At 33.7% G+C, this 14,194-nt stretch overlaps 2 protein-coding genes across 2 annotated transcripts in view; one reads left to right on the top strand and one right to left on the bottom strand.

Moving 5' to 3' along the window:
• The window catches only part of LOC144563173 (uncharacterized), a 53,821-nt gene extending 40,731 nt beyond the window's left edge, over positions 1–13,090 (bottom strand). Inside the window, exon 1 of the mRNA XM_078312583.1 lies at positions 13,081–13,090. The gene's annotated coding sequence lies outside the window, so the exon portion shown is untranslated. The remainder of the gene's footprint in view (positions 1–13,080) is intronic.
• LOC144562837 (putative cytochrome c oxidase subunit 5b-like) lies at positions 4,874–8,163 on the top strand. The gene is made up of 6 exons (XM_078312135.1): positions 4,874–5,108; positions 5,210–5,295; positions 5,409–5,459; positions 6,465–6,531; positions 6,888–6,967; positions 7,715–8,163. Exons 1-6 carry the CDS (start codon positions 4,964–4,966, stop codon positions 7,778–7,780), a joined length of 495 nt encoding a protein of 164 aa, XP_078168261.1. The 5' UTR covers positions 4,874–4,963; the 3' UTR covers positions 7,781–8,163.
• Positions 13,091–14,194: the final 1,104 nt, after the last annotated feature.

Here is a 14,194-nt window from a genome sequence, read left to right as displayed (position 1 = left end):
CAGAGTCCTATGTCAATTCATGGTTAGGACTTAGGACTGGACTGGATCTGTCCCTAAATAAACCAAAACTGAGGGCTTAGCTGCATATGAAAGTCCTCGGTTTGATCAATGAAATAAGAATGTTGTCTTTCCATTTAATATGCTGAGATGAATGTGATTCTCTGACTTTGGAGCATTCCATGATTTTCATCTGTTAGTTCATTCCTTAGATTTATACTAGAAGGTTTTATATTCATGAAAGCACTTATTTTGAAATAACATAAAGAACAGGGACTGATCTGAATTTATGTTTTGACAAAAGAAAATTGAAATTTCTTATGTTCGGAAGGACCTAGTTGTGACTTTCGCATTCTTGATTCTGACAGCTTTTGCATATCCTAGTGTATGTACATGATCACCAAATAATTAAGCAAAGTCAAAAATATATGAACTGCTCACTTGTCCCCAAGTCTGGTACCGGTATACTGGTGCTGCACCAATATTGTCCCAGTATCAAACACTAGAGAAATAGAAGAACAAAGCAAAACTTGAAAAACCTATAATTTCTTATTTTCTTTCAATTGTTTCCAAAAACTGATATGGCATGTGAGGCATAATTAAATGTTTGCATTTGGGGTAAAATTACCATTCTTGAATTTAACAGATCAATCAAAGTATGATATGAGACGATGACTAATAAACTGGTGGTTCAGATGGTAATCAGATATAGGATCCCAATAAAATTTTGATAAAGGCTACTCTGGAGAACTTTAATCCATTTCCTTCAAAAAATTTGCTGAAATCTTATGAATTGTTATAGCACAGATATAGAATTTGATCAAATTGTTTTAGGCGTCTTTTCAGAAAAGACAGTCTCCACTCCTAGACAGATGCTTTGATGCTTTATCATCCTCTCTACAGAAGACAACTAACAACAGCTAGCAGGTGCTTCCACAAAATGGTATGGAGCAAGAACTGAAGAGCTAGAATACAACTCCTCTCTGACTACACCAGAGTGCTTCAGTAGTAACTGTGAGGGAGCCCAAGAAAACCAGTTCTGGCATATGAATCAACACATGTGTGCTATGCAGACATAATTCAGAAAAGGTTACAAACTTATTCTCTCAATGTTCATGCATCCTGAAGTATACGCAATTAAGATCAATGAGACACTGAGAATCAATTTACCAGTAGGGCTGGTTAATGCACCAGACGACCTGGTACAAGGAATTTTCACAAAAGAAGAACTTAAGAGCAACATTGCTAATCGCCAAAAAACTCATATTAGACACAGCCATGAGTGTCTAAGCACTCTGCATACATTCAGCTTCAGCATGTTCTGTATTTCTTTATCTTCAAAGTTTTTCTTTAAATATTCTAAGACCTCATAGCTAGCAAATACTCATTATATATCTTTTAATTTCATTTTTTTGCATGGTTCACATGTTTTGAGTCAATTTATAAACTTTTCTAGTGTAAGTTACCGAATTCTGTAACTTCCAATCATTAGGGTAGATCCATTTTATCTCTGTAATTTCTTCACAGCAATTAGGGATCTCCATCAGAAAAGGGCAAAACAGGAAAAAATATCAGATTCAAAGGGTTTCAAAAACCAGACTCATACTTAATAATTTTAACAGCTTAAGGACTTCATTAGCAACATAGTTCATTCATAGAAGCAGAGAGAAGAAGAACAAAACAGAAACAAATGCAAAAATCAATGCCAGTAACAATGAATTTATATTTCAACTTCAAATTCGATTACATTGCTGCTGGACTCATTTCAACTAAACCTAACTCCATACCTAAATAAGTAACAGCTAGCTGTACCGACCATTGCTGCTGACAACCCCACACCGCAACCCCTAAACCCTAGACTGACTTAAATACCATAGAAACCCTAGACTGACTTACTAGACCATAGAAACCCTAGACGGCCTTTGGATAGGCCCTGCCGATGACCTAAAATATCCGTCAGAGATGGTAGAGATGGGCTTGTCCTCATTGCATAAATGAAATCCTCTGATCAGGCAGTAATTCAAGGCCCTGTCACATACCTTGCACGCCCCCCGAGGAAGTCCAACGTTAACATGGAGGCAGACGGCCTTCTGACGGATAAGGTCTGAATTGGCCATCATTCGAAACCTTCCTCCGTTGCTGCGCTCAATGAACACGGTGATTTCGTCATGGATAGCTCCAACCACGTCAGACAGTCCTCGAACAACATCGAAGAAGCCTTGGGATGGAAGCACTACAATAAACGTGCTATGCAGCGTGGTTCCACTCTCCAAATCTCTGAAAATCGCCGGGAGGAGGAGAGGGGAAGAGGTCAGCGCCATGAGTAGAGAGAGAGTATTGACTATTGAGCAATCGCCTTGAATCGCTCGATGTCGATGAGAAAGGAGAACGGTGGGAAGTTGGAGAAAGAAGCGCAAATAAAGAAGGCAAAAGCGGGGGCTTGTGTAATTCTGTTGCTCAAGTCGGTGATCTTCTGCACTGTCCGATTCTGCATCAATATTTGTGCGGCGCGATGAGAGGATTTTGACTTGGCGGAGCGTTTTCTTTCAGTCAAAAATAGCGTAAATTTTGACTTGCCGATTCTGCAACCGCCCGATTAGTCAAACATAGCGTAAATTTTTTCAATTGATAAAATTAAACTGATGTTATTTCTAAGAAAGAACTTAGCAAATTAGAAAATAAAGAAAGGGAACGCGGGGGGCCAATTTTGACGGAGCGTTTTCTTTCGTTTGATCTAAAAATAACCGAAAGCAGAATAACTATCTTTCTTCTACCGTTCAGATTCTTTTTTTTCCTTTATTTTTAAGTATAGTTTACTTGCAACAGAAAATCTAAATTTAAAAATGAAACTTGAGCTTTCTTTTCATTCTACCTGGATGAAGCCAACCAAATTTTAATCTATTAGCCATGTAATTGATTTCCTCAAAAATAAATAAAATAGCGTATTTATTAAAATAGTACATATATGCCAAAAAAAATTAAAACAACTTATTTTCTTTAGAAAGTGTCCATCAACGTGACACCTGTCTCCATTTAGTAAAGAAAATTAAATTAATTTATTAAAGTCTATGGTTTTTGACAAATTATAACTACATAACTCATCTTAAATATCAACCAACCTGACACACAGTTTATGTACAAATGGATCCAAGCAATTGTAAAAACTACATATCCGACACTTATACCGACCTTGCGTATGTGTTTTTGGAGGAATTTAATGTATACTAATAAAAACTATAAAATTAAGTGTTTCACCCTCCAAATTCTATAATAACATATTTATTATTCTAAATTCTAATAATTCACATTTTTACACAATATAATTTATATTTATATTTCATTACTCAAAACTCAAATTGACAATGTTTAAAAGAGTAAAGAGTGTGTATGTATGTGTGTGTTTGGGTCCCACAAGAATATTTTATGGAACACCGGTGTTTGACAGGATTAATTCTAGAGGATCCGGTATTCAGCACGATACAACGATATAGAAGTATATGGCTAGTCTTATCTGCTTTTATTTGTTTCAATTGAAAACTATCAATTAAGTCTATTAAAAAGGAGCACATTTCCTTTTGTGTCTACTGAAAGCACGCATATAAAAAATACAGGATCCAAAATTCCAAATACAAGATTGATCAATCAGAGGGAGAAGGTTCAGGGTAACTATGGCCTTGTCTATGTTACCAGTATATGATTTTTTTTTTACAGTCATGGTCAAGGCATGTCCCTTTCTTCTAGCTATTTGTATTTTTTTAAACCCAAAAAGTATAACTTATCTTTGTATTCCTCTACTTATCTCATACTCATATAGTATTAATTTTATAACAATAACAAGCCAAAACTTTTGTCTTTTTATGTAAATTGTATATTATTCGAACCCAAATCCGTTAATTTATTCGAACTCGGATTTGATTTCTGCCTACCCCTGACTCAAATCATTGGTACTGATGTCATGTCACGCAATCCAATCACGTCACATCACAATATAAAACATAGAACATCTAGCCTTTTATAGTTAATTTTCAGCATTTTTTTTCTTAATACGTATTGAGTATCTAAGTTTTTCTTTTAGTGTAGATTCAGTAATACCGACACTCATGTAGTATTGGTTTTTATTTTCTCTAGAGAGTTTATTTACATTTATGATGTCCAATTGTCTTTTCTTAAAAAAAAAGACTTTGTAACGTTATTCACTTATTTTAAAAAAATTCATATTTTTTTATAATTTTTTTTCTGAATTTTTAATAATTTAAATTAAAATATAAAAAAAATTGACGTGACTAATTTTCTTCACGTTAGTTGTGATTAAGCGTAACCACACGTGACGTGGCCATTTGCATGACGTGATCGCCCGCTACTATTTTAATAACGTCACATGAGAAAAAAATTAGCCACGTTATATGATCAAATTAGTGCATGTTTGTCACGTCACAACGTGTCACGTATTTCTTTCTTTAGTCACGAGTTTTGCATGACCGACGTGTCTGGTATCTATTATTAGGGGATAACGTGGGCCAGTTTTATTTTAGCTTTGAGATTCGTGCAATATTATTTGAACGGTTGAGATTTTCCAAAAAAGTCGCGCAAAATTTGAGATATCTTAGAAGAAGCGAATTCACAAATCACACCGTTCGGCACGTGCCCCGCACGCCCAACCCTTGCCTATTGCAGTGTGTATCCTTCGAGGGTTTTCACTTATCACGGGTAAAGATTTAACAGAGTAGTTTTGACTTCTTAAAGCGCACGACCCAATGCATCGCTCCTTCGATTGTATAGTACTTTCTCTGCATGAAGCCTAAACTACTCTGTTAAAATCTTTACCCCATTTCACCACTCCCTCCGCAGGAGCCAGGTTCGCTTCATCTCTCCAGTCAACTATACAAAGAAAGCTACCCCAAAAACAATAGTTCTTTCTCTTTCTCAAATCTAAAAAGCGCTTCCAAGGGGACGACCTGAGAACTCGATGTGGCGGCGCGCCTCCCTCTCCCTCCTTCGCTCCTCCTTCCGCCATCGCGCCGGAGCGCTTCCCTCTGGCGCCTCCGACGGGCGCGCGGTCTTCTCGTCGTGCCCCTTCCGACGTACCTCTCCGCTCTTCTTCTCTGATTCTGGTATGACTGTTGATCTTAGATCTCTCTTTGTCAGATTTGATTTGATCAGATTGGTTTAGATCGGATTTGGTGACGAGGGTTTTGTTCCCTTGGGGTTTTAGGGAGTGCGCCCGTGAAGAAAAGCGTGGAGGATGTGATGCCGATTGCGACTGGGCTCGAAAGAGAGGAGCTTGAGGCGGAGCTCGAGGTTTGATTTAGTTCGATCTTTTTTCTTTTTCTTCTTTTTGGATAAAATGCTGGTTTCTTAATTTGGTAACGCTTATGAGGTGCTTTTTCCTTCTTAATTTCTTCATTTTTCAGGGAAAGAAGCGTTTTGAGACGGATCCTCCTGTTGGTCCTTTTGGAACCAAGGTTAGTTTGGTGTTTTTGTTATCTGACCTCATTTCAATAGTTGACACATGGGTTATTATATCTTTGTGCTTGAGATTTTCTTATAGTGATGGTCAATCTTTTGGCTATGAAAAAACTGTGCCTAATGCTCATTTTCTTTCTAGAAATTGAAACTTAAGCACATTGATCTTCTTTTCTCATTCTTAAGAAAATAGTGCTTTTATTATGTTAGTCTGATTGTTTATAAGTAGACACATTGTTTTCTGCACAGTTTATCATATAATTACTAAATGATCTTGTAAGGCATTCATTATTAGCTTCAATATCATACTACTGTTGGGGCAATCTTTTTTATTGCCTTTTGTATTATAATAGGAAACACATTTGATTTTAGTGTGAACCATTGTGCGCTTATATTAATGCCTTTGAAACAAGTATTACTAAATGCATGGTACTGTATAAATGATGCTTTTACACATGCAACCTAGGATAAATTAATCTCTCTAAGTGGAACTTTGTATTATTTTAGATAGAAGAAATAGTTAATGTCCATTTTGTTACATGATTATACTGATGTTCTGCTCTTGTGCATTTGCCATTATAGTGTGTGCTTCTACAATTAAATTCAAAATAATAATACTTCTTGAACTTTCTACATGTAAATGTTAATCAGTTTAGAATGTAGTGGTTAACTTATTACAATCATATGTTACTTCACCTCTTGTAAAGCTGAACTATTTGGATAGCACCCAGGAAATAAATTTTATATATCGTGCCTTGTGATCAAGACTTTGAGAAACATGTTCAGAAAGATGAGGTAATTAGTATTGTGGGGTTACTCTTGATGGCTTAATCAATAGTAGTAAATAGAGAAAAAATCGCTTAATTACATTTTATTTATCATCAATATACAAACCTTGAATGTTCTAGCATAAATATTATTGTGTACCAAATTATTTATGTAAAATTTAGCTGCATTGTTGATTTAACTTTATTATCATGATTTTATTTTATTTTTTCTTGTAGGAGGCCCCAGCTGTCATAGAATCCTACTATAACAAGAGACTAGTAGGTTGTCCCGGTGGTGAAGGAGGTACTTCCCTTCCTAAACAACTTACATATTTATTCTGTATGTTAATTTTGTAGACTCCCACAGGTTTGATAATAATCTATATGAAGGACTTTGATTTTGACAATTGCATCAATACTTCTAATGGTACATACACTCGTGTATTAATGAAATGTCCTTTAGCCCAATGGTGCTGCAGGTTACACATTTAAGCCCCAAATTGCTTTTCATTTGCAAAGTGAGAACAAAAAAATTACAAATAAATCAAACAAGGGCTAAACAGCTTTCATTGTTGCATGTATCTATGAACTTGAAGTTAGTCGGAAGAAGATTGTCCTTGTTACATGATTTACTATTCATAACATTTACTATTTCAACAGAGGATGAGCATGATGTTATCTGGTTTTGGTTGGAAAAGGAGAAGCCGCATGAGTGCCCCGTTTGCTCTCAGTACTTCGTGGTAATTTTTATGTAGAAAAAAATAGTGGCATGGTCATTCCTCTGGCATCCATTTTCTTGAAGGCCCAAAGATATAGTATATTTGCACTGTGCTTTGTCATCTGGTAGTTCTATTTCAACCCTGAAACCAAACAATAGCCCCATACTCAGAAGTTCAAGCTTGACACCTAACAGAACCTGAAATACAACCACAAAATTGTACTTTGTGGTAACTAAATAGTATATTTTATAAAGTGTCCAATATATCCCTTTTCTTGGGTCATATTGCTATTGTATTTTCAGTTTTCTAGTAAATTTAATAAGATGTGTATGATGTTGTCATTTCATCTGTGACCTTATCTGATATATTTTGGACCTTCAACAATTAGGCTCTGAACAGATTTATATGATTCATAAGGCCTAACTTTTGGCAGTATTCTAATTCAATCTTTCCAATAGTTAGCAGTTGTTAATAATGGTCCAAAAACAATAAACCTTAAAGTAGAATGTTATTTAGAATTTTAGATTGAGCTATTGGTGGAAGCTACCAATTGAACCAAACCAAAAGTTCAGTGGCCTTATTGAGCAAAGTGCTAGAGTTTGAGGGGTTAAATTTGAACAAAAAAAAGAGTTGAATGAGTGTTAGTGCAACAGTTCAGGGCATTTTAAGTTTTCTTTTTGGTATCAGAATCCAATGAGCATTTGCTGGTTTTTTATACAAAGTAATGCTGGAGGACTAAATCTTTTATTATTTGTTGTGTTTATACAGCTGAAGGTGATAGGTGAAGGAGGTGACCCTGAGGCGCATGATGATGATGATGATGAGCATCATTAGATGATTTTTCAGTCAAATTTCATGAAAATAAAAGAAAAGATATAGTGAGGCAGAGGATCTGCTACTACGCTGAATCTGTTTTTGTTTTTTAAATCTCTCCAACCGAGGATATCTGAGATTTTGCTTTGTGTCAGCAGGATTAATTTCTCACTTTTTGTTTGTTTTCTTGTTTAATTGTTGATTTTTCCTTGAATGCATTATTAAATGGTGAATACCTCTTTTTCTGACTTCAATAATGGCCGATGTTGGCTTGATATGATGGATTTCCTAGGTGAACAGCAATTAAAGCACTAGACTTCATTATTTTTATTTTTTCAATGTTATTGTAGCTTTGTTGTGTAATTGTTACTTTTTAATGTTTAAATTTTTTATCCTTTCCTATGCCATACATGCGCCTCTAGCCTTCAATAGTTATATACTAAGTAGTCATTTGTTACGACAGGTTTTTTTTGTTTATTGATCCTAATTGGAATAGGATGGTTTATTCCTTTTTGTCTGTATAAACCATTTTTTTTTTGTTTCTAAGTCCTTATTTGTTTTGGCTGGTTTATATTACTTCATTATAAGGGTATGTTTGGTTGCATATTAGAATAGTTAGAATAGCAAAATTAGTGTTTGTCTTATTATAATAGTTTGTTTTAACTTTTTTGTAAGAATAGTTTGTTCTAGTAAGACAAACAAGTTTGATTTCATATTCTAGCTGTTATAACTCAATCAAACACCGAATAGTTTGTTCTCAAGAATAGCTTATTTTCATTTCAACCATTTTAAAAGGATAAAATAATAGCATAGAAGTCTCATTACATTTTAACTGTATCTAAAGAAAAATCCCATTAGCAAAAACCATTTTTAAAAGGATAAATTAGTAATATTTTCTTAGTGACCTAACTAGCAAATTCCATTGACAGGTCTAGTTGCAGCGTGGTCCGATTTAAGGAGATGCTAGCACGGCTTTATTGTATAATATCTTTACGTATCTGCTTATTTTAAAATAAGTGTGAGATCTACACTTATTTTAACCTTGGATGTGTGCCTGCTTAACTTTAGTTCCTTTCATTGTTTTATTGTCGTCTGTACTTTTGAGTACACCTATTTGATTCGAGATCTTTGTCTTGTTGTTAATCCCGTTTAGAAAACATATAATTGCTTGTCATTTTCAGGCATCCAAATGTGTCAGTTTGTTTCACTGATGTTTTAAGTTATCTCTGAATAATATGCTCTGCTTGACCTCATCAAATTCAATTCAAGGTTTGAAGCCTTTTATATATTTGAGTAAGGCTACGCTACTTCGCTAATTAAATGGGTTGTTTTAATTCGCGCTCATATATCTAGTTTTGAAGTCCAAATAGCTAATCCAAACCATTAGATGTTTAATCTATATTAAAATGTAACCTCCTTTTGGAAGCAATTATCATTGTTGTCAATTTCAAATTTATTATATTTAGTTTGCGGATACCTAAACTACAATGTCATTTGCAAATAATTTAGTTATAAGAGTAGAACTAGGGTGCTCTTAAGCTCTAAAACTCATTAAATCGATTTCAAATGACGAATCCGAACAGTTGAAACCCGCCTACCTTACGTGTGATGCATTTACATGTGAAATTTTTAAACATTCGAATTAATTTAGTATAAAGTCAAGCGGTCAAAATTAGAAGGTTAATAAATTACTTTTAGTGCATTCATTTTTAAACGTTTTTTGACCGCTTGACTTTATACTAAATTAATTCGAATGTTTAAAAATTTCACATGTAAATGCATCATACATAAGGTAGGCGGGTTTCAACGGTTTGAATTCGTCATTTGAAATCGATTTAATGAGTTTTAGAGTTAAGCTCACCAAAACTTTGGTGAGCTTAAGAGCACCCTAGTTCTACTCTAGTTATAATACCACTTATACGTGTACTATCATTTTGTTTGCCCCCCCCCCCCCCAAAAAAAAAATATATATATATATATATATATATAAGTAACATATTCGTTCTTTAGCCATTGTCAAATACCGGTACCATACTTGTACCAGTTTTGGTACAAGTACTAAAACCGAGATAAACCACCACCACCAGTCACAAGAGCCAGTAGACCACTGACACTCATGTATCAAAACGAAACAGAATCACATCCTCTACACACTAATAAATTTACATCAAGTCCCTGTATAACATAAATTCTGAGCATTCAATCAAGTGTCTGTCAAACGCTTACCTCTTGCTCACTAAGGTAGAATGAGCTACTACTATAAAAAAAAAAAAAAATCACAAGATAGTCTCATAGTCATACTCTTGAACCAGCCCAAAATATGTATTATTTTACACTAGACAACCTCATATATCACAGCTTATTAAATGTCTATTCTCTAATTATCCTCTCACAAATCTGAATATCTTATAACAATTCTCAACTGTTCAAACTCTTCATAGAATGGTGCATGCATGGATCTCAACGCAAAACACAGAATCACTCCTTAGCCAAATATACATGATAATTTTCAGAAAGAAGTCGAGCGTCGTGGGATAAAGTCAATTACTGTGATAAAGTCAATGCATAGACTGGATCAAGTGATAAATTTGGTGAAATTTGTCATTTACACACCATGAAAGTTTATTGCTTCAAGTTCCTAACCACAATCAGTAGCTATAAACCCATCTTTTAAATTTATCAGTAAGGGTAAAACAAAGAAGACCGTTTGCAAACTTATGTCTAAATAAGATCATTTCAGTGCGTTGATTATTGCACCCTTTTGGTATTATATATGAAAACAATTCAAATTAGAATTTTTTACATATCATAGTGCGGAACAAGTTTATTCCAATTAATTGAAGAATAGTTAATTGTGCGGTAGCTAATTCCAAAGGTGAATTGTCACAGCTAATGACAACAACTTTGGTTAAATTTAACAATAAACATACAAACAATTGGAGTTTTAGACAGCAGACTTAGTATAGGATGATCAAATTATTTGGTTATATTTTCCTCAAAGGGAACAGCATTAGCTTTTTGTCCTCTATAAAGCATCCTACTCTCTAGTAGCTAGCTAAGAAGAAACAATTTAAGTTGCTTATCTAACAATCTAAGAAGATCCTTTACATAATTTAAAATTTGAGTTGTCTCTAAAATTCTGCAATGAGGTTTCACATAAAACTGAGCATATATAGATACTAAGGAATGCGTATCCTCTGCATTAACTCAAAAGGGGAATAACAACATATATATGCTAGGGTGTGATGTGCTCACCAAGAGGGTTTGGTGAGCACAACTCCAAAAGTATACCGAATCGATTTCAAATATCGAATCCAAACCGTTGAAATTCATGTACTTTATGAGTGATGCATGTACACGCAAAATTTTGAAAGTTTCGAGTTTATTTGCTACAAGGTCAAGCGGTCAAAGAAATGAACATTTTATAAGTTAATTTATAAGTTGTTTTATATATTCAATTTTTATCATTTCTTTAACCGCTTGACCTTGTAGTAAATAAACTTGAAACTTTCAAAATTTTGCATGTACATGCATCACTCATGGAGTGCATAGATTTCAACGGTTTGAATTCAGCATTTGAAGTTGATCCGATATACTTTTGAAGTTGTGCTCACCAAACTCTCTTGGTGAGCACATCACACCCTAGCTTTACTCATATATATATATATATATATACAGAGAGAGAGAGAGAGAGTGACCAATGTGCATACGTATGCATATGGCCTGATATGCATACTGTCCAAATTTGAAATTTCAAAATCCAAAACGTCGATCCGAACCGTTCATCTTGTTCTCCATATAAATATGTGCTTGGAGACCAAATTTTACATTTTTCTGAATATTTTTACTATTTATTAAGCCACTTTGAAATTATTAATCCAATGGTGGCTTAACAAAACAGTAAAATCAGCAGCCACCGTTGGATCAGCAATTTTCAAAGTGGCTTAATAAATAGTAAACAAATTCAGAAAAATATAAAATTTGATCCCCAAGTACATATTAATATGGAGAACAAAATGAACGGTTAGGATCGACGTTTTGGATTTTGAAATTTCAAATTTGGACCGTATGCATATCAAACCATATGCATACGAATGTGCATTGGTCACTCTCTCTCTCTCTCTCTCTCTATCTATCTATATATATATATATATATATATAGGTTGTCTAAGATCAAAGTGGTAGTTCCTGAGCTTTGGTGCTACCAATTCGTTTTTCAATTTTCAAAGTTCAAAACGTCGATCCAAACCGTTCAAATTGATCTCTATATTAAAATATACTTGAAGACCAAATTTTACATTTTTGTGATTTTTTTTACTATTTATTAAGCCACTTTGAAAATCGCTAATCCAACGGTGGCTTCTGATTTTACTGTTTTGTTAAGCCACCGTTGGATCACTGATTTTCAAAGTGGCTTAATAAATAATAAAAAAATTCAGAAAAATGTAAAATTTGGTCTCCAAGCACATTTTAATATAGAGATCAACTTGAACGGTTTGGATTGACGTTTTGAACTTTGAAAATTAAAAAACGAATTGGTAGCACCAAAGCTCACGAACTACCACTTTGATCTTAGCCAACCTCTCTCTCTCTCTCTCTATATATATATATATATATATATATATATATATATATTTGAGGTATTTGAGACTGAAGAAATAGTACATGGTATGGACTATGGACTCATTTAGGACAGATATATAGCCCCTAGAGCTTTTGTTTACTATACCTACAGCTTGATCTAAGAAAAGAATACACCTTATATCTTGCATTTATATTTTTTTGTTGAGCTGCCTCCCATCACTTCCAATCTAATAATTAGAAAACAAAAGGTGGGGTTTGCATAGATTCTCTCTGGCTCTGCATGAAAAATTGCACGCAAAGCTTTCCATTATTCTATTTCTACCTAAAGAAAATAGATGGCTTACGTTTGACTCTCTTTATTTTCATGTTTTTTTTTTTAATTTCATTATAAATATGCGTCGTTGAGGAGGGATCAATTAGTTCCATGTTATTATGCTAAAGAATTATTTAAAAGGGAGAATTTGCAAAAGTTATCTCCCTTTCTTAGCAAGCTATCCTAGAACAGAAGCTTCTTTGAAGAGAGATTTCGCTTGAAACAACTATAAAAAATTAGGGGGCAGATGAAGACCGCACAAAATTTGTACAAACTTCAAAAAGGAATTTCTTAAACAACACATAATTATTTATTAAAAGAGGCAATACATAGAAATATATATAGCATATACAAAAATAATATATGTGCTTGATTAGGCAGAAAGGGTACATTTGTGACAGTTTGGTGATGCCGGCTTGGGGACCGAAATCGTTTCTGTTAAACATAAATGATAAAGTGCTATTGTTTGTTCAAGAAGATAACACAAGTGCTATTTTAACCTCCTAAGGTATCTGATGCCAACAATTTTGGTTGTATGTATTTAGAATATTGATGTTCCAGTTTCTTTTTTTTCTCAAAAACTTATGTTTGGAAAAAAAAAAAATCTTTTCATATTGGTTTTCTTTTACAAAACAGGGGTTGGAATTATATGATAAGATGTCTAGACGCATAGTTATATAATCGGTTGAAAATAATTAACAAAATAACCTAGCAATTCATGGCTATATATATACAGATAAAAAATGATCAACTACTATTAATTGTTTCATCAAAATACAAGAAGGTACATTTGTTGTTGGCAAAATCTTTTTATATGCATGATACAAAATCTAAGCTTTCTTAGTAATATCAAAGAGTTTATCCTTCAATATTCAATTATACAATAGATTTATTCCTTCTATTGGAGCAATAGTATACTGATAAATGAACGGTTGACTCTGAAACCACTTGCATGCAGCTGACTTTAGTACTAGATCTCCTCAAAACAAAAAACAAAAAAAATAGATAAATAAAAGGGGGGGCTTCTGTGAACTGCCTTTTGGAATTGGAATGCAATCTATGTTCTAATCCTGTTGACCAAGGCAAATTCATTTCTTTTAAAGAATAAAGGAAAAAAGATGATAGAATCACCCTGAGTTGAGAATAACTTTAGAAAGAGTTGGAGTTGCTATATATGTAAATTATTTTGTTTTTCAGTTTTTATATACCATCAACCCCATGCCATTATTTTTGTGAAAACAATTGGAATTTATGTCAACGACACGTCAAAATCAATTCTTTTCCATGCAAATTCTATGAAAATGAAGAAATCACTTTCTATGTAATCATTCATAACACATCCATAATAATAAGCTTGGATTTATGCCACACCTAACAAATACCATTTTTTATGTAGAAACTTTTCCCATTCCTTCATTTTAAATATTAAATAGATGCTTATGGAAGTTAGGTCTCCAAATTTAAATTAGCTTCTGGCACTAATTCACTATCTAATACATTCAGCTTGGTTTGCTTGCATACAAATATGTACATTTCAG

This window comes from Carex rostrata, chromosome 12, assembly GCF_964058835.1.
Source record: "Carex rostrata chromosome 12, lpCarRost1.2, whole genome shotgun sequence".
NCBI classification, from domain to species: Eukaryota; Viridiplantae; Streptophyta; class Magnoliopsida; order Poales; family Cyperaceae; genus Carex; species Carex rostrata.
Note: the sequence above shows the minus strand (reverse complement) of the source record. Positions and strands in the feature narration are given on the sequence as shown.